Raw genomic sequence first — 24,562 nt, 5'->3', positions numbered from 1 at the left:
GTGGCCCTGCCATTTTCTGATGAGGTTCTGGCATTCATGCAACCTGTTCAGGAAGAATTGTCATGTGACAGGAAGTAAGAATAAAAATCTGAATTATTTGTAAGAGAGAATTAAATTTTACTAAATCTACATCACTGGACACAGTTTCACAGGTCATGCGATATGCAGTGCCTAGAATTAAATTAATTACAATAATTTGGATCATTTCAACAATAACACCACCAATAACATTAGAAAGTAAAATCTACAAACATTTCAACATTGACAGAATTAGCTAGTCAACCACACTGCAGTCCATGTTTTGGAATTACCTTTTTTCTGTTTTTTTTTTTTAAAGAAACTCTAAACATTGTTATTTTGTCGGCGCACATATCATACATAACCAATTGCATTTGGTGTTCAGCTGCATCGGATTTGCCAAAGAAAAGATCATGAAGGGGCAGTAGGCAGTGGAGCAAGAACATTTGTTTAAAAAGAAGCACATTCCATGAGATACTTCTGTGATACAGTCTGTGTGCCGAGTTACATTTAACAACATTTACCAAAAACCCCCCACAAAAAAACAAAACAAAAAAAAAAAACAAAAAAAGTAAAAAAACACAAAACAAAAAAAGTTTAACATGGATTTAATAAAAAAGGCTAAAGAGAAATGTACACAAAAGGGCTTTCATTATTCCGTTGGCAGTAATTTTCACTGACAACAAGTTCCTAAAATGTTCAGAAGAAAATAAGCAATAAGGCACCATCCAAATAAAATAATAATAATAAAATAATAAAACAATAGGTCATCCTTATTGTTCAGAGACAACAAAATGAAACAATGCCATTTAAATGTAATCCACATTGTACAAAATGTATAAAAGGACAAATAAAAACAAGCTACATCATCCTGTTAGAGGCGTCTGAGGAAAAATGTCCCTTATTTTGCTTTTGCCGACGTCCTCGGTTATTCTTCGGGCATTTTCTGCAAGGACAATTTGTTTGTTAAGAACTGGTGACCACAGCCCCAAAATTCTTCTATTTAATATAGTGCAGCAATACAACGTAACCCAGTTTCCTTAATCTATTTAGTAAATAAATAAAATAACTATTCACTAACCTGGTGATGCACATGACAACGGCCACAATTATGGCTATCTGCACTGCTCCAATGATGGCAGCTATTAGTACATAGTGCAGCTTTTGCCCACTTGGCACCACATACAGGATATTAAAGTCAGCAACTTCCTCACACTGAGGCCCTGTGTATCCAGACTCACACCTGAAGAAACACACAACCGTTAATTCCTACATCAGCAATGTGGTTTTTACTGCTGTTAGATGACAAAATCTTAGTTCCTACCTGCAGGAGGCAATGCCGTATTTGAATTCACACTGTCCGTGAATGCAAAAGTTGGCGTAGTCATCTGTGCAGGGTACAGGCATCCAGCCATATCCTTTACCTTCATCAGGCTCGACGGCTTCTACATGCATTTCACACATTCAGTTCATAGTTAACATTATATAGTTAACATTATATAAAACATTAATTATCTGTATTAAAGTGCTGCTGACAAAATACTATGATTTGTAACAGTTACATTTACCAAAAACATCAGGTTTGTAGGACAGTACATCATCCGTTTTTTTCCCCTTGTCCTTGTCTGAAACAGAACAAATCCCTGTTCAGTTTTTGAGCTGAATATCATCAATTGTCATTTGATGGCTAAAAAATGTGAACAGTCAAATATTGGAACAAACATTCATTCCTGGTCATTTCAAGCCCAGTAACCCATGTACAAGTGTTACAAATATTTGTTTGTTGTATACTATGTTCAAGAGTACAATTTAGTGTCCAGCAAATATGGTGGAATAGGAGATTAGAGACAAAACATCTAAATTGCTCTACGTTTCTTTATGTTTCAATTTAGTGATCCAAAAAAAAAAAACCTTGATATATAGCATGATCTCATGCTAGCAATCATAGTAATCCTGTGATAATTTAGAAGCTGTGAACTTTGACCTTACCTGGGCATCTCCCCAGGTGTTTCACATCAATTTGCTCCTGCTTTAGACATGAAGCCTCCCGAACAAGACAAGGGTTGTTGTAGGAGTTCCCATCCGTGCCACATACTGGGTTCTCATTATGCCCGCTACAGTCGATTTTACACGAACATCTGGATGATGAAAATGAAGTAAAATAAATTAAGATTACATTTCAGATTATTTGGCAGAAACTCGCATCCAGAGCAACTTGAGTATTTTAGCGGGTTGACTGACAGCTCCCTTGGAACTGAACCCATGTAAGTAACTTGCTCTCCCACAGGAGCTAAATTTAAATAGCCTTCAAAGTAACCACAGCACAAGGTGTTGCTATGTAGTATATATTCTCTCTCTCTTTCTTTCTCTCTCTCAAATTATTGTTAAATGTAAGTCCAGCCCTGTCATGTTTGTACATATCACCACATATACAAAGCACAAGTGCACTTACATTTTCTTTGTCTAATTAAGTTTGGCCTGAATTTTGTCCACTACGTAGCCAGAGTGGAACTCTAGTGTAGAGATTCTGGGGGTGTTTTCACCCTTCAGCATATGTTTCTACATGGAAAATATTAATAACTTTAAATTGTTTAGATTTAATATAAATGAACAGATAAAATCTCAATTGGATACTCACGAGTCCTCGTCCTCCGCATCTTCATCACATTCGGCCCCATATTTGCAGTTGCTACATTTAGTGAGTTTCTTGTTCGACTCTGCTCCCGATCCATCATCATCTACAAAACATAATTGAGCACAAATTTGGTTACAAAGGCCTGTAGCAGAATAATGTGATGATACATAGATGTACATCTGAAGGGTGTATTGAGAATTCCAGGCAGTCATTATAGGAAGTGGGTGTACTTTATTTTTTTAAGTTGTAAAAGTAATAAAAACTTTTTTTCAGAAACATCTGGATACATTAAATAAGGTTTATATTTAAAGCAAAATATTACACTGTATGTTAATTGTACTGTGTTTAGTTATTACTTTTTGGGTACATTTGAGATTTATTAAAGATACATAAATTTTGTGTACATTTGATATTTATTGAAGATATATTAATTTAATGTCGGTTGTGACCACTCTACAGTTTTAACTCTGTAGGCATGATGTGGCCCACTGAAAGGTGCTGATCTAGGAGCAACTGATCTGAGGGGAGCTGATCTATGAGGGTTCCTTTTTCTCTGTAGGTCTTTTTATAGGAGGGTTTTATTTTATCTACTGTACTCTTTGGAAACCATGAACAATCCATGATTGACCTGTGTCTGACCTGCACTGGAATAGTAGAAGAAACAGAAAAAACTCCTGGAGCTGACTCGTTGGACAGGGGAAAAGCAACGTTGAAAGGCTTGCAACAGGGAACGCAGGAGAGGGAACTCACATTGTAAAATATGTGAGGTGTGTGTTGTTACAATAGTTACAATAATAGTTACAACAGTTACAACAATAGTTACAACAATATTTGAGATGGTGTTCTTGAATGTATAGAGTATACAGTGGGGAAAATAAGTATTTAGTCAGTCACCAATTGTGCAAGTTCTCCCACTTAAAAAGATGAGAGAGGCCGGTAATTGACATCATAGGTAGACCTCAACTATGAGAGACAAAATGTGAAAAAAAAATTGAGAAAATAATTTTGTCTGACTTTTAAAGAATTTATTTGCAAATAATGGTGGAAAATAAGTATTTGGTCAATAACAAAAGTTCATCTCAATACTTTGTTGTATATCCTCTGTTGGCAATGACAGAGGTCAAATGTTTTCTGTAAGTCTTCACAAGGTTGGCACACACTGTTGCTGGTATGTTGGCCCATTCCTCCATGCAGATCTCCTCACGTTTCATCTTCATTGCCCTTGCTGATGGAAGGAGGTTTGCACCCAAAATCTCACAATACATGGCCCCATTCATTCTTTCATGTACACGGACCAGTCGTCCTGGTCCCTTTGCAGAGAAACAGCCCCAAAGCATGATGTTGCCACCCCCATGCTTGACAGTTGGTATGGTGTTCTTTGGATGCAACTCAGCATTCACTGTCCTCCAAACACGACGAGTTGTGTTTTTACCAAATAGTTCTACTTTGGTTTCATCTGACCATATGACATTCTCCCAATACTCTTCTGGAACATCCAAATACTCTCTAGCAAACTTCAGACGTGCCTGGCTTAAGCAGGGGGACACGTCTGGCACTGCAAGATCTGAGTCCCTGGCGTCGTAGTGTGTTGCTGATGGTAGCCTTTGTAACGTTGGTCCCAGCTTTCTGCAGGTCATTCACTAGATCTCCCCTTGTGGTTCTGAGATTTTTCCTCACCGTTCTTGTGATCATTATGACCCCACGGGCTGAGATCTTGCGTGGAGCCCCAGATCGAGGGAGATTAGTAGTGGTCTTGTAGGTCTTCCATTTTCTGATTATTGGTCCCACAGTAGATTTCTTCACACCAAGCTGCTTGCCTATTGCAGATTCAGTCTTCCCAGCCTACAATTCCGTTTCTGGTGTCCTCCGACAGCTCTTTCGTCTTCACCATAGTGGAGTTTGGAGTGTGACTGTTTGAGGTTGTGGGCAGGTGTCTTTTATACTGTTAACGACTTCAAATAGGTGCCATTAATGCAGGTAATGAGTGGGGGAAAGAGGAGCCTCTTAAAAAAGAAGTTACAGGTCTGTGACAGCCAGAAATCTTGCTTGTTTGTAGGTGACCAAATACTTATTTTCCACCATTATTTGCAAATAAATTCTTTAAAAGTCAGACAAAATGATTTTCTCAATTTTTTTCACATTTTGTCTCTCATAGTTGAGGTCTACCTATGATGTCAATTACAGGCCTCTCTCATCTTTTTAAGTGGGAGAACTTGCACAATTGGTGACTGACTAAATACTTATTTTCCCCACTGTACATTGGTTTATACATTGATTATTTTTATTATTTATTTCGAATGGTATACATGCTTGAATTTGGAAAGAATATAATTTTACTAAACAGGATTTTACTAGATAGTAAATGGGAGTAGCCCTTTCCCGATTTAGACTGTCATCAGTGTGTAAACATAAATGGTGACTTTTCGCATATGCCAAGGTGTCCCACAAGAGATTTACAGAAGTTATTCAGTGGGTGTTTTAGTGTCGTGAGTAACATCATTGCATCTCTCTTAGGGGACTAGCGTTTGGAACCCTATCTGGGTGAGCGCTCTATGCCATACCAATAAGAGTCCTTGGGCAAGATTCCCAAAACAACACTCGCCTACCTCTATACCATACTTGAAACTGCAAGTCACTCTGGCTAAGAGTGCCTGCCAAACATGTTAAAGGTAAAAGTATTCATAAAACATTACACTATGCAAGCTTTCAGTGCTATGCTAATGACAGGTGTGTCTCAGCCAAACCAGAAGATAAATAAAAGCTTAATATGATTATGGATTGTGTAAAGGACATCAGACACCGGATGCTGAAAAACCGTCTCGCCCTTTACTCTTGACAAAACAAGAGTATTCTTATTAGACACAGGTAGCCAGAAGTAAACGTTCCAATTAATAAACCTTGATTAACTACACCTCCCAACTACACCATGTTTAACCATGAAATATATTAGTGTAACTATGGATCACAGTCAAACATTTGAATTTTAAGTAAATATTATTCCTAGGACAGCCTTTTCCCACCACCAAAACATTGAAAAGACTATTAATATACCATCATTACATGACGCAGAAAAGCTATTCCATGTTTTTAGCATCTTCAGGCCGAACTACTGTAGTGCTTTGTTACCTGTGTGCACCACTAAGTGCATAAATAGGCTCGAGACATCCTACAAAAACTGGAAAGATCACATGCCTCCTATCTTAGCCACACTGCATTTGTGTCCAAATAAAATGCCATAGTTATAAAATATTCAGTGAGTATTAAAGCTAATGACCTAAAAAGCACTGAATGGTCTCACAGTTGAGAACTCTTTGATCATTATGATCTGCAACATCTGATTAGATCAAAGGTGCATACATTTTATTAGTACCTAGAACAGGGGTACTCAACTAAATTTGTCCACGGTCCAATTTTGGCAGATGCCTGTGACCTGAGGTCTGGTGCGGCGGGGGTTGCGAACGTAAGTTGTTGAGGGGTGGCGAATGTTGAGCGGGGTGGCCAACGTAACACTCGTGACGGAGTGATTTTTCAATAGCCCTGAAATAAATGCTCCAGTTTTTTTTTTTGGTCCGTATCCAGTTAATCAGGAATGAGATTGGGTCTGGACAGGACTGTGTTCGGGTCCGGATCCGGACCGCGGTTCGTCAGTTGAGTACCCCTGACCTAGAATAAGTAAGTCTTAAAGCTTTCAAAAGTATTTAAAAAACACTATTTTTAAAACACTAATTTAATGCAAGGGTTTGAAATGGACCATCTAGCCATAGATAATTTCAGTAATTCCTGATTGACATGACAAGCCAGTCTTAAAATTACTAGCCCTTCAGGATTTCATTCAGTGTATGTAAATCTAAGGTCAATGTATCAAAGGTCCTGGTACCGTTAATATGGCACAGCTAAAAATAAACACTGTTGATGTTTTGGCATAGAGGTCAGATGTATAAACAGGATAATTAAATAGACTTGTAAAACATTAGCAAAGAGGACACTTTCTATTCTTACTCTACTTATACATTTAGCCAAGCCAAACAGAAATAAGGATAAACAGGTAGCTTACCACCATCTCCAGACCCTGAACTGCTATCTGCAAAGAAAACACAACATACTGATGATTAGCACTTTACTGGACTTTGTTTACTGGACAGCCAGTAAAACTTTAAAACTTCTTCATGAAATGATTCTGTTCATAAATTATATACGGTTGTTAGAGAGAGGAATATAATTATGATTAAAGGATTAAGCTCCTCGTTAGTAATCATTGCCAAGTAGTTTATATGTTTGTATTTTCACGATTTATTACATTATTATTGCCACTCATTTATTTATTTGATGCTAATTTGTATAAATAAGCCTAACTGCCATTTGCGAACTTTGTCAAAACATGTAGATTTGTAATCAGTATGGTTGTCTTTCACCAACTGATTTTCGCTAAGCAATGCTCCCCTAGGTTAGTCCTGCTGTATCTGTCTAAATTTCAGACTGGAGTCTAATCCACTGGCAATAAATGTGGAGAGGAAAAATTTCCCCCATATTCTTTTGTTTCCTATGGTTGTCAAGAGAGACTGTTATCTGGCAACTAAAACAGTTTCTGCTATAATAGGTACGTTAACTAGCTCACTAGCTTAACAAATGAAGCAAATATCTTACATTTTAACATTACCCAAACATTTGCTTGCCTAGGGCAACAGTACTAAAATGTTCAAGTGAGCTAAAAATCAAACCTCAGAAAAAAATCTAAAACTCAGAAGACGTTTGGTAATTTGTGCTATTTAAAGAGTTTAGAAAAAAATAAACCTGTCCATGCTATATAGGTATTTATATTATTGAAAATGCTCTAGCTACACTGTAATATGTTTTTTGTTAATTATGGCACCATTCATCTGATCAAAACACATGTGACTCCACAGGCAATCTATTCCAAACAGTTGTTTTTCCAACAATATGGTGGGTAGCAACAACTGCCAAGGTGAGACTGGTCAGTAAATTTGGGGACAAGGCTCAGTGAAGCACCAGTCAAGGGCTGTGTTTAACTAACCAACAACCATGGGGCTTTATGTAACAGGGCTGATTCATGCATCCAGAAATCAGGTTCAGGTTCAGATTCAGGAGTCAGGAGACTGGCCGGATTCAGTGTTGACAAGTTTATTCACACACAGAGTATGTAGTATATGGTTGATCACGACCAGTTCCACTGTAGTCCAATTTGGGAGGACCTTATATACACTAGGGAATGTGGGAGGAGGAAGGGGGAGGAAGATGAGCTTATGGAGGAGTAAGTGGGGGAACCATCAATGCTTCTCAGGGATTTGATGGCTGCCACATTAGGGTGTTGACTGTATTACAGACAGATGGCATAAACAGAGTAATCTCCGTAGAGACAAAGGAGTGAGGAGTGAAAAAAGCACATTTTCTCTCAGACGTGATTCTGAAAACTGCCTGAAACAAAGTGAGATTGTGGAACTTGTGTAGATTCAGTGGGAAGGTGCAGGCTTGTCTCATCAAAGGGGGTGAGATAGTAAACAGCTGAATTTCCTCAGCTGCAGTCACTGCAGTGTCAGTTTGCATTTTTAAATACTACACAGCTCTCTGGCACCACCTAACGTCCACTGTTCCCCTAATACAAGCCAATGCCCAGCAATTTTTCTCAATAGAAAATAAATTACAGAGTGGAACAGAATATTCAATAAGCAGAATTACAGTTTTTTTGTTTGTTTGTTTTGTTTAATTGTCATAGATGTTTTCCAAAGAGTAATTGCACTAAATATCTTTAAAAGTTTTTTTAACCTGTATAACTGCCACATGGTAATCAATCCTATTGGGATTAGGAAATGGAAACACCATTCATACATTACATCTCACCTGATGGTGGCCATACATTCAGTCAACATGCAGGAACCTAGACCTTCATGTCATCTGTAATATGTAGGGCTACTAAGTCCTTTTCTGACCTTTCCTAGCTGGACATCTTGGGGGTTGTGAACTCCTGTAAATATTCCTTGAGACAAAGTCTGTGTTAAAAGCTCTTTATAAAAATTATTGACAAGTGATTCATAACTACTCCTGGAGGAGAACCTTCCTGTGGAGTCTGACTCCAATTCAAATCAATTTATTATCTGATTCAGCTATAAAGCCCTTTTAATGGCTCAGTCAGTTATGTTCGACGTGGGATAAAGGAAAGAGGTTCTCAACCATAAGAGCTGGAGATGTTGGGCTTGCTGACTGCTGGTGGCAATCTATAATTGTGGCCCTTTAAATGACCGCTGCATGCATTCTGCTGTCTTCCTTTCTATTGACCCTGTGCATTTTGAAATATTGAATATTCTAAGCATTCTTATATACTGTAGATGTTCAGACTTGTTCAGATGGAGGTGACATTTCTGTCTTTGATTGTAGCGGTTCTCGTACTGATTTGTACTCACCAAGGAACAGTTTAAGTGTTTAGTCTAGTTCAGTTCTCAGCACACCGTTGATCCTCAGTCATGTGATCGTTGGTGGAAGTAAAACCATGCCACCATCTGGTGGAGCAGAGTGATTATTGCAACCTGGAATTTAACCTTTTTGGTTTACATGTGTGATTAGGAGATTAATTATCTAGATTTATTAATTCTAGAAAGTTTGTCGTTGTTGTGGGATTTCTGGCTGGGGAAGATAAAAGTTCCTGCATCAGCAAAGATTTTATTTCCAATTTGGTGAACACAGGTGGGCTTAGTAGTCTGGCATGTGTTAACATTTAGCCTAGTATTCAGTGATTATCACTCAGTAATTATGACTGGAGTTGTTATTCTCATTATTGTCTGTATTTGAAAGGTCCCAAATGCAAATCCAATATTATACAGATATGATTACAAAACGATTTTGAACGCACTAACAATCTGCACAAGGAAAATGGAATGCAGCATAGCCCACGTTATAAAATGTTCTTCTGCACATTTCAGACAGTTACATATTCAAAGTTTGTCTTCTTTGGGGCATTGCAATTTGTTATATTTAGTTATATTAGAAACATAGTTATATTTCTATGCATGTGCACATTGACATGGGTAATATTCACTTGATATAATAAGTAAGTCCTGGGCTATTCCGACATATACTGCTATTTATTCATCAGCTACACTTCCTCACAATTGCTGCTATTGAGTAGTAAATAAAATTATGAATACTGTTTCCTCTGCTCACTATAATGAACTCTTCTCTGAGCTACATCCCCAAATCATTTAAACTTAGTCACTAAGCTACTTATTAAAAACCTGGTCTTAATCCCCATGAGCTGTCTAACTATAGGTCAATTTCTAATTTGTTATTCAATTCCAAAGTTCTAGATAAAGTCGTTTTTTTGCAACTCTTTCTTTTTACAGAGAGAACTTGTCCTAGTGTTATTTGAGTTTGGATTTAGACCCCACCACAGCACTGAAACCGCACTGACTAAAGTAGTAAATTATCTCTTAATATCCTCTGATAAAGTACATGTTTCTTTTCTTATACTGTTAGACCTTAGTGCTGCTTTAGAAAACATCATTCTTTAGATCACAACATTCTACTGAATAGGCTGGAGACACTGATTGGCATAAGAGGTCAAGCACTCTCCTGGTTCAGACCCTACCTGACTGTGCGTTCTGAGCATTCATTATTTACTAATACAAATTGGTAACGATCTAAGGTAAAATATGTTGGCCCAAAGGATCTGTACTGGGCCCCATATTATTCTCATTTTATATGCTATCGCTAGGCACAATCATTCGTAGGCATGGTATTAGCTTCCATTGCTAGGCAGATGATACTCAGTTGTATATATCTTCTAATGCGGATTATGTCAATACTACTACGAAAACTGAGAACAGGACATAAAAAAAACTGGATGGCGTCTATCTTTCATCTTCTAAAGAAGACTGAGGTGTTGCTTCTTAGACCCAAAGCTGCAAGAAGCAATTGATCTAATATTCCTCTTACCCTAGATGGCTTTTCAGTCACACCTAGATCTACCGCAAAAAGCTTAGGTGTCACTATTGATTCGGATCTTTCATTTGACACACACAACGTCACTAAGGCTGCCCTTTTCCATTTATGTAATATTGCCAAGCTGAGACATTTACTTCATTAGCTGATGCAGAGAAGCTCATCCACATTTTTGTCTCATCAAGATTAGGCTACTTTAACAGTCTTTTAAGTGGATGCTCGAAACAGTCCTTAAGGAAAGAAACTCCAACTTGTACAGAATGCTGCAGGGCTAGAAAATGTTATCATATTAGTACTACTCTCTCAGCATTGCACTGGCTTCCGGTTAAATATTGAATTGATTTAGTAATTCTTCTGTTGACCTATAAGGCGTTAAATGGTCTTGCTCCACAATATCTCAGTGAACTCATTGCATACTATACCCTTTCTCGCCTTCTACGCTCCCAAAATGCAGGGTTTCTCTTAGACGACAGATGGAGGCAGAGCTTTCTCCTTTAAAGCCCCACAGTTACGGAATAGTCTTCCAGCTGTAATCTGAGATTCTGACACAGTTCCAATCTTTAAATCTAGACTTAAGACTCACCTATTTAATCAAGCCTTCAGTTAATATTCTACATGTGAAGGTGTGGAGCTCGGGGGCCCTCAGTCATTGAGTTCTCTGGTAATCTGAGATGCTGATGCTGTCATCCAGCCATGTAATGCACTGACTCTAGTAGTGATTTGGGCTTATAGCAATGGCTCAGTGAGCCCTCACGACTGTGGTCACCTCTAGGCCCCTCCCTTTAATTATGCTGCTATATATAAGCCTGCCGGAGCCACATGCTAATCACTGGCATGTGTGCACGGTCTCTCTCTCTCTCTCTCTCTCTCTCTCTCTCTCTCTCTCTCTCTCTCTCTCTCTAATTATATATATATATATATATATATATATATATATATATATATATATATAAATATATATGGTTGTTTAAATTGATGTTCACATACTTAACCTGTATTTTATATCCTGGTTACATGCTTCTACCAAAGCCAATTCTGTATAAGCGCTTAGGAGATGGTCTGGCTTGTCAGCGAATGTGCCATATGGCTGTGCCATTGCTGCCAGTGAATGCACAGATGCCAATTCCTATCTGAGGCTCACCATCTACATTGGAGGGACTGTGACCTCTCGGTCTAGAACTAGAACTAGAACTATTGAACTATATTAGAATTATAAATATGGACTTTTACTTGTGGGCTGCCCAATGGAGGATGGGTTCACTTTTGAGTTTTTGTCCTCCCAACGTTTCTTCCTAATCCCTGCCTAGGGAGTTTTTCCTTGCCACTGTCGCCCCTGGCTTGCTCATTAGGGATCTGGACCCATGCAATTGTAAAGCTGCTTTGTGACAACATTTTCATCATCTTCATTTAACTCATTAACTTGAGCAGCCTAGTGTGGGACCCACTACCCACAAAAATGTGACACAGTTTGGGTTTGCTCTGGGAGTACAGTAGGGAGAGTATAACCACGTCCCCTGTCTGGTCAAATCACTTTATGGCTAAAGGACGAGGGTGTATATACTCTACAGCTCTGCAGGCCCTGGTGGAGCTGGAACAAAACAAAATCATGCATAGGATTCCTTAAGGAATTTTGATCCATTTAAATCCTATTAACATTATAGACATAAAATATTCTGGTTAAATTTAACAGTTAAACAATTCGATCTTATGAGAAACTCAAAAATTATTGTTTACAAACTGTCAGGGTAAATGTGTATTTATTTATGACCTCCAGTAATTTCCATTTTTCCTCTGCAGAAAATTAATCTTGGAATTCATCTCTGGGCTTCTTACAGAACTGTCTGATTTTTTTTATTTGGAGTCTGGCAAAGGGCAGAAAGTATTTTATCATCAGTGCTAAGATGAACATTCATCAGTGACTCATTTATCAGTGACTCATTTTAACATTTATTCCTGAGACTCTGGCACTTGTCTTAAATATAATACTCAAATGTGTTAGCTTGGGGGAATGAGCTGATTGGAAAAAAATGAAAATGCTATTAGTTAATGAAGTGGGCAATCTCCAAAATGGAATAAGAGGTTAGCTTTTGGAACTGCAGGTCAATGTCTCATTAGTAGTAGGGGAACATTAACCATTATGGATTGCTAATAGCCTTATGTAAATGTCTGCCAAAGAAAATAAATAGGAAACAGTAATCAGTTGCTGTTCTCCTGAAAAGAGAATGTGGTGGACCAAGTACTGATATTAAGATTCTTGATCTAAATAACTTTCTCTACTGACAACTATTAGCATCTTCAGTGCTGGTTCATGAAAGTGTTTCACTGGTAGAATCATACAGCATTTTCCGAAGGAACATCACACCACATCTAGAGTTATTTATATATTGTTATATGTAGTTATTTTATTTATTTAGTTATATATATATCGTACTCAAAATCAAAGTGGAAATTCAAATGACAAGCTGATCCAAGGATACCTCAAGCACATCTGGGATATCATGTTTCATTCCATCCACTAACGCCACGTTGCACCACAGACTGTCGTGGAGTTGACTGATGCTTTAAGCAAATACATTTTCTACATTTGATACACATTCAAAATCAAGCTGACCAATCACATCAGCATTGCCAGGGTTTGTGATCCAACAAATCACTGTAACAGAACTGTAACACGGTAGGATTTGGAAGCCGAATCCACTGCGGGGTTAGTAGAAACACAAGCGATACAGACAGGAGAAACACCACGGAAGACGATGGCGAGAAAACACAAACAGAAAAACACGGAAAGCTCACCGCGTAAAACAAAACTCAACCGTAGAAACGCACAGGAGAAAATACCAAACAAACACAAAAGACGCAAGAAGAGAAAGCAAGACCAATAAACAACAAAAGACGCAAGGGGAAGTAACTGGCTGGCTGACAAACAAAAAACCCTTCCCAAAACAAAATCAAACTGGATAGAAAAATAATAGCGGGAGGAAAACTTGAGGGAGGCCAGGAAGCGAAACAGGAGGTAAGTACTCGAATAAGCAAAGATACAGAGAGAAATGGAGAATGGTGGCAAGACACCAAACGCAACTTGAGACAAATGTAAGAGCGAGAACTGGCTGGCAAACGCACGGAATGAAAACCAAATGATTCAGCAGTGAGCTGCCACAACTCTCTCCCTAAAGTAGGGAGGGAGACAGCTGTGGCAGATCACTGCTGATTACAGGAGCTCTGTCTGGAACTGGCTCGTGAGCTCCTCCTTGTTGCGTCTGGAGTAACTGCGCTGGAGCCAGCCCTGACAAGAACAACAAATCATTGTGCATCATTGTAACAGAACAACAAGCTGGAAAATTACACAAACAATAAAAATACAATACAAAGAAAATATATGGAGGACAAAAACAGAAACACTGGGAATAGTAATGATTACCTTACCACCATTTCTAGCTGTTGTGTAGTTGTTGTTTATCAAAGTCTGCTATTCTGTTCATGACCACGGAGAACAATTAATTATTAGCTTTATGGCTAATGAAATGAAATGTGATGAAATGTCCATTAGTTCCAGCTCTATCACAGATCTCAATATTCAGAGCTCTTAATCATATGTGGTCTGTCTGGAGATCCCTGAAGACTGGACTGGACTGATTGATCAGTGGTCTGAATTTTGTGACCACTGTCTTGATACTTTTTATGGGGAGTGGGGCAGACCACTCTTAAACCAGACATGATCACATGAACACATATATAAGAGCTTTGAATGAATGAATGAATGAATGTTCAACTTATATAGCGCCTTTCTAGATACTCAAGGTCACTTTACAATTTTTAACACCGGTACAACTCTTACACTACCAATCACACACCGGAGAGAAGCGGCAGCCGATTGCACACAGTGTACTCTCTACCGGGATCCACAGCCCCCTGGGGACTGAATGGGGTGCAGGAAGGGGAGAGAGGACAGACCCTAGTGACAACATCTTTTTATTGAACATGAAGACAAACAGACACACTCAGGGAGAATTTGTCAAGGAATCAGGGAGAGTCAATTTACCCAACCTCCATGTCTTTGGACTGGATATAAGAGCTTCTTTGCTGGGACTGATTAACTTGTACTTAGTAGGTGAGGTGGAAGGGGATCTGGTAATTTTATCTGCAATTTATTATTTTTCATGTTCCTGAGGAACTTGCATGTGATGGTTTTAGTTGGAAAAATTATAAGCATTTCTCTAAAGTCAATTCATGCTACCATGCAAATAAGGTTTACTATGAAAATCTCTATCAACATTGTATATTTGCACAGTTAAGCTATAGAAGAGAATTTTATCTTTGCCTTAAAGAGAAATAAAACTGATTCAATGCCAGGATTCCCATGCAGACCTAATCTAGTAGGATACCAATGAGTAGTGCTCAGCTAGTAGTAAAAACCCAAAGGAAAGTCACTTATGCTCAGATTACATGTGGTTTGCAATCAAGCTGGTATGCTTACTCTAATTATTTCACCATATTTTTCTCATGAAACACATGTCAAAGTTTGATTTAGCCAGATCTCACCAGGATAGCAGGCTCCAGTGGAGACCAGAGATATCGGACGCTGCTGTGTACATGCTGCCTGCCTTAGGTAACACTCATTCTGATAGGTGTCCCCGTTGGATCCACACACTGGAATGTAATTCTTATGGCACTATGAAAGAAGACAAACAACCAATCGAAAGTAAGCCAAGGAATTTTAGTCTGGTAGTGTTGCTTTACACAATGTGTAATGAAGCTACTTTTTGAACAATTTGTTTGTCTGAAGATATACTGTTAAACTGTTAAAGACTAGGTCAAATAAAATTGTAGACATAAAGTTAATGTATGATTTAAAATGTGAAATGGAATATGAAGAGCAGAAGAATTATACCTGAAACTGGCACACACATTTAAGGTCTACACCGCTATCCCGGCATGTTCCTCCGTAGCGGCACGTGGAGACATCACACACTCGTAAGTCACTCTTCTTCTCAGATAAATCTGAAACAAAAAAAAGAGAAGATAACTTCAGTGATAGTTATGATTCTGCATATAACACCTTACTGTTACGGCCTGTCTAGGCATGAGGACCGTAACAGTGGTGTAAGTGAACAGCAGCGCGAATGTTAGTGATGATGGGACTTCAGAAGTGGGTGGTTAAAGGTGTATTATACAGAAATTGTATTTACAAAGACATATACATAGATGTAACTGGTCTCACCTTCAGGAGTGGCCCAGGCCAACATAAACAGAACAGAACTATAAAATAAACGAAACACTAATTACTCTAACAGAAAACAAACAATCAGAACTACCCTAACTCCCTAACAAAAACCACACAAACAAATCCAAACCCCAAAACAAAATGGCAGCCACTCCCTACTTACCAGAACACCAACAACACATAGAATATTTACAAAATGTACAACCAGGAGACAATCCAACAGGGACACAGGCAAAAGCATAAAAGAGTACACAAGCAGTCAAAACCAGATTTCCAAGACGAGGTACAAATGCAAAATACTAACAACACAATCAAGGTAACCAAGGAGCACAAGATGTCTCGCTAGGAGGTACTGGGAAGGTCCAATGAAATTTCATTGTAGGTATCTATTATTATTAATCTGACTAAATGAATATGGTGCTACAGCAACATATATTTGATGATTAGTCTAATAATTTATTTTAATTGAAATTCAAATATTTCAATAAATAATAGCAAAAATTGCAAAAAACAAAAAAAAAAATGAAGGCGGTCATATGTCATTTATGAGTAGTTCACATATTTTGTAAATGTAGTAGTTCACATATATTGTAAATGGTTAGCCACACAGTCTTGGTCTATGTACACAAATCCCACCTGATCAGTTTCTCTGATAGGGAACATACTATCCTCAAATTGTTCATATAAATGAATCCATACAAATGCTCACCTACTCAATCTGAACTCAAAAAAAAAAGTTCAGAGCCATCAACATCTCCAAAAGGAATTTTGATATCAGCACTACCAGTCAAGATACGTTCTCATCTGTTATATTAGTATTCTGGCTAATATGGTATTTTTGTAATTTGGCTTCTTCGGGTGCTACATTTAGATATATTATCACTTTGCAATCTCTTGTCCATGTTGCTTGTAACGTCTGGCAATATACTATCAATAATACTAAATACAGGCAATATACAATCAATAATTTAAATGCAGTCTAGTTGTTGATGACACTTCAGTCAGCCAGTCATCTATCATGTGTAATCTAGGTGTTTTGACTTGTCTCATGTTTGTCCTGTACATCAATTCTGTCTATAAATCTGCTTTTCTCCATCTCCGTAACGTTGCTCGGCTTCGCCTCATACTCTCCCTTACAGATGCTGAAACGCTGGTCCTTGCATTCATCACTTCTAGATTGAATTATTGTAACTCACTTCTCTATGGTCTACCAGTGAAAACACTACGCCCCCTTCAGTACATCCAAAATTCTGCAGCCAGAGTTCTTATGTAAATAAAATTTGAACACAATAATCTGATCCTCAATCAACTATACTGGCCTCTGGTCTCAGAATGCATACATTCTACAAAATGACTTTTAAAGCCTTGCATGGGCTTTAAACCTGTTCTATCTCTCCAACCTGTTGCACCCTCACGTCCCATCGCATTAGCTCAGGTCCTCTAACTCAGGTCTACTAACCATCTCAAGACACAGACTTTCCACTACGGGTGGCAGATCTTTCAGTGTTGCTGCCCCCACTCTCTGGAACTTTCTCCTTCTATCTTCTTCCTATCTTCAAAGCTCAGCTGAAGACCTTTTTTCTCTCTCAGTACTCCCACTCTCGTTAATGCCGTAACAATAACCACAATTTTGAAGTCGCATTTGCGACATCCTTGCAGTGTGAACATACTGGGAAGGCTGCCATGAGACAGGACCTCTGTGTTTGGCACCCTGTCCCGCCAACTAATGTTCACGGTTCAGCACACATAAAGGTGTTCAGCTCCTTTTCCTTTTTTGTGTACGTCATCCGTGTCTCACTACCGTACAAGTGTGCTGAGAACACAGGCATTCTGACACACTTGAAATGAGGCAAGCGAGAGGCGAGAGGTGTCAGTGATGGTGGAGATAAGTGAACTGGTGGACAACTTCCAGTTCATAATCATCAATGGAGATCATAGGTGGGGCTGGGACATCTTGTCCCATTATGTTGATCACCTTCAGACTGATGGTGAGTCCAAAGTCTTTGTAGGCCTGCGAGAAACGAGATATCAGCGATCAGCGCGACCGAAGCATGGCAAAGAAAGATCATCCTGAGAAGTGGCGGAGCAAAGAACACATCCTTATTTTACTCCGCTGCGCTCACTGAAGCTCTCGGAGAAGCTGTCATTGAACTACATGGCCCCCTTCATGTTGTTGTGGAAAGACTCTTATCAAGTTCTGCCCATCTTGGGTAGGATCTGGAAGAGGACTTCTCTGCTGACCATGTCAAGGGCTTTGTTGAGATCAGTAGAGTGCCATCTTCTGTTCTCGACACTTTTTCTGAAGCTGCTGAAGAAAGATCATGTCAGCTGTAGATCTCTGAGCACGAAAGCCACACTGATGAGCCATACTGATGAACTTCACCAAGATGACTAAGATGACCATGCTATTTATGAGATGTGAAGTCTTAATCTGGGTGAGTCCATGCAATTTTTTGATGCCGTAATACACTTTCCTGATATTGCATGTTAAAGCTGTCCTCTGGATATTCTTGCTGAGATCCATACAGTATTCCTTTATGCATCATCTGCCTGCTGGACTGTACTCCTGGTGATCGTCAGGATTTGCAGATTGCGCTGGTTTGGCTGCTGCTTGTATTCACCCATGGCAGCCCTCTTTGCATTGATGACTAGTGTTAGCTCACTTGACTTGGCCTCAAACCAATCACTGGTCTTGGGGACCTTCCGCCCGAAGGTGGCCATAGATATACAGTTAAAGGCGGTCCTATGATGCTCCCATTTTTCTGTAGCTGAGCCTTTAAGTTCACGGTCTAGTTAATGTTTAAAGGTCACAGCAAACTGCTCCTGCAAATCCGGGAGGGTTCCACAATGCTGGGGGGTTCCACTTTTTTTGTGTGTGATTTCTTGAATTTCTTGGGCTGCGTACGGATCTTACAGCACATCACGGAGTGGTCTGTGCCACAGTCTGCACTGTGATAGGTGCAGGTGTGCTGAACACACTTCAACTGGGGGCGTGTGGCCAAAATTAAATCCTGCTGATGCCAACGCCTCGACTGGTGTTGTCTCCAGGAGACTTTGTGCTGTGGTTAAGTATCTGATGGTGACACAGAGGGAGTGAAACATGCAGAGCTCAAGCAGCCGCTGGCCATTTTCATTGATCTTGCTGTCATGAAATCACTTCAAAATCATGTTTGTCTTTAGCCTTTTATTCTTCTCCGAAAGCAGTCCTGGCCAAACCTATATTTTCCCGCTTAGTCACATAACGTCCTGCCCTGATTACCAAGCATTGTGGGTGTTGTAGGAAATATGCATATAACACACATCACAACACTTGCCAACTCCACACTGTATAGTTTTATGTTATCTGTTCCTGAATTGCAAAACTACAGCTGTCCACTCTTAAATTCCAAGGTTGCTATTGGTCCATAGATTGCTATTTTCTTTGAATTACAGCATTTCACACCTCTGCCTGGTTTGGTGTGTGGGGAAATTGGAGAGGAGCCAATCAAGTAACTTCAAAAGTGACAAGCTGGCAACCTTTGAAGTGATTGACAGCTGCTCTAACCAGTAGTTCATTCAGAACTGAAAACATGAATACCTCACTTGCTGTGAATGGTCACCTAATAAGTGAGAGGCAATGTGTAACAACAGATGCCTGCTGCACACTAGCATGCTGAGCTAAGCTAAGCTCTCCAGAGCGCGCGTGCGCGCACACACACACACACACACACACACACACACACACACACACACACACACACACTGAAGCAGTCATGTTAGTGGGAATTTTGCCTATACTTTTGGACATCATAGAAAAGAAAAGGCTTTCTTTGGCTGAAGTTCATGTCAGTTGTTTGGGTAGAATGCTGAGCCACAAGCTGAGAGTGACCATTCAATGGCTGCTAGCAAGGGCTACAAAGGGCACAGTTGCGCTTGTGAGTATGAATACACGGTTATGCATAGGAGAATGCATACTAAATATTTAAATATGTATGTGTGTATATATTTATGTATATATCAGTAGCGAACCGTGACCATTAAACCTGGGCCTGCTACCCCTACCCCACCCCCGAAATAAATAAATAAATAAATAACCTAATAAAAAACCGAGACGACAGTATAGCTTTAGAAACGCAATAAACAATAACATTTGTACTAGAAAACTTGTTAAGCAAAATAAGTTTCCAAACAAAATAAGGTTTCACAGCTCCGTGGTTCTCAGAAGCGGAATATGTAAATGAGGACGTCAAAGGGCCGAATCGAAACTAGCTAGCGGCAGTGCTAACGACAGCTAGCATTGCCACAGCGGGCGGAAATTATCATACAGTTAAGCCCGCCCACTAAGAGGAAAGACATGATTGGTCAATTTTGCTGTCATTTGAAACTGGTATTGTGCTGAATTATAACTGCCAGGCCCTCTGTAAACGAACAGCGGGCATCACAGTCCTGATAGGGGGAGACACAGGCTCACAGGCTTCCACTTAACCCCTCACCTTCCAACACAGATTGAATAGACACGGGTGAATAATTTATTTGCTTATATTTTTGTAATTGTTTAGATGTCGATTGTAAAACTGTAAGTAGATAAAATAAAATTGGATAATTATATATATAATGTTTTAAGAATATTTTAGGCCCTCTGAGAGGGCGTAGAGGGCCCTGACTGTTCCCCACTGATATATATATATATATGTATGTATATATATATATATATATATATATATATATATATATATATATATATATATATATATATATATATATAGTATTAGAGCACTGGTTTAATTGAAACCAGTAAAGTTAAACCGGTAAAGTATGGTTTAATTGAAAAAGTGCGCAAACCAAAACCAGTGAACTGATCCAAATTAAGGATATAATGACCAGCAGTCAACTGGTACAAAGATAAGACATATATAGACAAACAAACGACCCTCAGGTGAGACGGATTGCGGGCTCCGCCCACCTGAGGGACGAACACAACACCACAATAAAAACAACAACTGCCGCTGTGGACGGGGGCTACCGGCAGGGGGCCGCCGTACTGTGACAACTTTGGTGAATCAGCAAATGTACAGCATTATTATTTTTTACCAGCATCCACAAAAACATTATAAACCCCTAAAATACAAGGCAATATCTGTTTCCTTGACATTACCCTATATCTTGAATGAGCGTAAATGGAATCTAAATAAGGCACAGAAAAAGCTGGAATGTGAATGAATATGTTGGCCCAAGTGTCTATTTCCATTTTCTCTTGAATCGAGACATCTAGCGTTAAAGCACTGGAGTCCAAAACCTTAAAAACAATCCTTATGATTGGATTTGCACAAAGAGGTTAATCAGAGTGCGACTTGAGCCGTCGCTGTCTGGCTCCACCATCTTCAGCAGTGCTTACAGCAAAGCCAACTCTAGCTCTCTTGGCTCTGTTAGAGGTTTGCCGTGCCAGAAGAACATGGGGTCTGTCTCTCTGATGGTGCCTGTATATGCCAGTCTTGTTTCCTGGAAGGCGGTGATGTTCAACTTTAGCCTACACAGTTCGGTGTTTATCACTGCAGTCTTCCTGGCATCATTGATATCCTGCTGTTTGTCACAAAGTCCATTCAGTATTGTCCAGATATTCCAGGTTGCCAGTTTAAGAGTTGGTCTCTTCTTCTGTTTGTTGTTGCCTGGTGTGTGTGTTTTATGTCTGATATTAGGGTTTCTTTTATCCCTGTGTACCCAGCAAGGAAGGCAGGCACGGTAGAACAGCATCCCATTGTCCCATTGTCAAATGCTTTCTGTGTTGTTGCCGACACCCATAGGCGAATCTGGAGCATCCTGTCCAGTTGAAGGTGCATGCAAGGAGCAAAAGGATGAGACAAAAGCCTGGACGAAAGAAAATGTGGAGGGAACGATGTTGCAGACCCCCCTACTCCATGCAGCCATGGAGATAGACCCAAAGGAGCAGCAAAGGCAGTTTGGTACCAGCAGCATCACTGGAGCTTCCAGAACGAAACCTCAGAATTTAAATACCCCTGCTGCCTTGTGGGCACCTAACTATGGGAAGGCTTCAGGAATAAACCCTGAGGAAAAATCCAACATGTGGCACTTTTAGATTAAGTGTTGCAGTCATCTTCAAATACTCATTTTAGGTATTACAAAGTGACAGTCATGTCAAGCCAAATTAATTTAATATAATGCTTTTATACACTGAAATACTGAAAAATGTATCAACATCACATTTAGGCTATATGATGAATGTCCTATATGATGAATGTCAGGAGTTTAACTATGGAAAGATGGAATACAGACATAGGTAACAACAGAGACAAATACCACAAAAGCCTTAATGTTCTAGCAACAACACTGAAATTAAACATATTAAATTAAATGCCAAATATGAAAAAGTTAAAACCACTCTAAACATGCCACATTGAGTGACAATTTGAAATTCCTGTTTCTGTGACGGTCCATATTGTATGGTATAGAATTCTGAAGATGTTGCTTTTATAATAGGGGAACCAGGATTTACCATAGATATTTATGGTAACAATTTTCAGCTTCAGCAACCTGAATAAATCAACTGCAAATATACCTAATAAATAGGTCAATACACAATACATTGTCTGTTGCTATTAAAGCAATCTTATGCAACATAATTCATGTGGATAAGGTGTGTATTTTGTGAGATTTCTCCGCCAAGTTTCTCTCACTTAGACAATGTATTGTGTAAAATACATAATATATACTGTAATAAATAGATTCTCACTAATATATTTTTGTTTTATTAACTTTGTACAATACCCAAAACATGCATCAAGTATCAAGTCGAACAGGTTATCACACATCAATACATATAGAAGTCACCAGGGATGTAAAGTAAATTACTAAATAACTAAGTATGGATGAGCAAATGACAAAAGAAGGTCAGTGGCGAGTTATTTACAATCAAGGAAAATCAAATTAAGGCAAAAGATAAACATTCTCTCTCTCTCTCTCTGGAAATATAATGCTAAATGAAAAGTCAGTGTACTACCTTCATATTCTTAGTAACTGACAATTTTTTTTGATAAAGTCAAACATATGTTTGTTTAATTTTTTGGAGGATTCTTTTCCCAATTTTTCTCCCTAATTGAGGAAATTCCTCAGGTGATCTCTCCTATTACACAACCACTGCCCACCAAGACGAGGGCTCTCACATGCTTCCTCACTTGATTGGCCAATGTCACTTGTATTTGACAATGGAGTACGTCTCTCCCTCCCTCCCTCCCTGACAGTATGGCAAGTTCTACTCAGGGTCCCTGTTTCCCTGGACTGTTCCTGTTATCAACATTACAAGCTGTCAAATGCTGTAATTCAATCAGACCTGATGACTGGGTAGTTCACCGAAGTACACTGAACTCTTCATTGGTAATGGAACCTGTTTGAAATTGCTTGGAAGTAGATATACGATTGGGTAAATTATGGAGATAAAAAATGCATAGTCAGCAAGAATACTGGAATGGAGCCGGGACACGCAAATGCTGCTTGAGATGTTTTAGGTACTACTCAAGCTCTCAGCAACAGATGACTGTGGCATCATGAGGGATCAAACTTACAACCTCCAAATGATAAGGAATTTCTGATGTTCCACGCAGGAACCTCCCTCGTGGATTTTTGCATAAATAAAAATGGTTTATTACTTTGCTATTTAGTCTCTTTTCCACTGGACCAAACTGTTAATTAATTATACAAATTACATTCTGTCACAATGTTGACTACTGAGACCAGCTATACCTTGCATAAGTGTAATGGATAAGTTATCCGAGGAGGACATGTGGCACAAAACATATGAACATAGAACACACTCAGATACCAAACATGTAACAAGAACCAGAATCAGAACCAATCAGTGAACCCTCCCCGTTATTAAACCATCCCACCAACTGAGTCTGCAGCATTGGGCATGGTTAACTAGCCATGCTAAGTATGGTATGTACGCATCTTTGCCACACGTGTATGTGTGTTAGTTATTGTATGAATGATTTGGTCCTACAGTGGAAAATAAATGATTGTGGCTTAATTGGGTTATTGTTCTTAGTCAAAATAAGACTCTTCTGAATAGCATCCTCACTGTGTCTTAAGCGTTCATGATCATGGTCTGTATGTACATAACTGTAAGTCTTTAAATTGGAGATCACTAATAATCATTGCATTAATTCTGAACACTTTTAGATGTTGTTCATGACAAAAGAAAAGTTTCATTATTTTTATTTTAGAGACCAATAAACTAATCACTACAATAACAAACTGATGATAGAATCTCAAAATTCAATAGCACTGTGGTGAAAACACTAAACTTATGTTACAGTACAACATAATTAGTGCCTTACAAAGCACATTTCCATTTTGTCAATTAAAAGCATACCAAGAGGACTTTCCTGTGTGTCTCTCTGCCAGCAGGTAATATTACAAGGCCATCATTGCTGGACTCTAATCAAAGAGTCACCACAAGTCAATATTCCTACTCAATACTCAGTTCTTATCTCTTCTCACAGACCAGAACAATTTATAGGCTGCTATATTATTATTAGGGGTTTACCCAGTATCTCTCTCGTTCTGTCTTTGTTGGATTGCCTTTTTAATGTCTTTCTGCCTCTGATGCAAGGTCATCAATGTAGAAGGACAACAAAGCAACAAGGTCTGGTAGATAGGCACAATGACGGTCAACCATTTACAGTGCCTTATTTATCGCCTATCGAAAAGCATGCCCTCATTCCAAACCCACTCCTCTGAAAACA

At 39.0% G+C, this 24,562-nt stretch overlaps 1 protein-coding gene across 1 annotated transcript in view; it reads right to left on the bottom strand.

Moving 5' to 3' along the window:
- Nucleotides 1-266: 266 nt before the first annotated feature.
- The window catches only part of tmeff1b (transmembrane protein with EGF-like and two follistatin-like domains 1b), a 32,534-nt gene continuing 8,238 nt past the window's right edge, over nt 267-24,562 (bottom strand). Inside the window, exons 2-10 of the mRNA XM_076970828.1 lie at nt 15,492-15,601; nt 15,143-15,272; nt 6,708-6,734; nt 2,657-2,756; nt 2,008-2,156; nt 1,587-1,643; nt 1,343-1,463; nt 1,100-1,261; nt 267-964 (exon numbers count right to left, since the gene is read on the bottom strand). Coding sequence (XP_076826943.1) covers nt 880-964; nt 1,100-1,261; nt 1,343-1,463; nt 1,587-1,643; nt 2,008-2,156; nt 2,657-2,756; nt 6,708-6,734; nt 15,143-15,272; nt 15,492-15,601 — 941 coding nt within the window. The 3' untranslated portion in view covers nt 267-879. The remainder of the gene's footprint in view (nt 965-1,099; nt 1,262-1,342; nt 1,464-1,586; nt 1,644-2,007; nt 2,157-2,656; nt 2,757-6,707; nt 6,735-15,142; nt 15,273-15,491; nt 15,602-24,562) is intronic.

This window comes from Brachyhypopomus gauderio, chromosome 13 (assembly GCF_052324685.1).
Source record: "Brachyhypopomus gauderio isolate BG-103 chromosome 13, BGAUD_0.2, whole genome shotgun sequence".
NCBI lineage: Eukaryota > Metazoa > Chordata > Actinopteri > Gymnotiformes > Hypopomidae > Brachyhypopomus > Brachyhypopomus gauderio.
The sequence above is the reverse complement of the archived record's forward strand: the minus strand, read 5'-3'. Positions and strand labels throughout refer to the sequence as shown.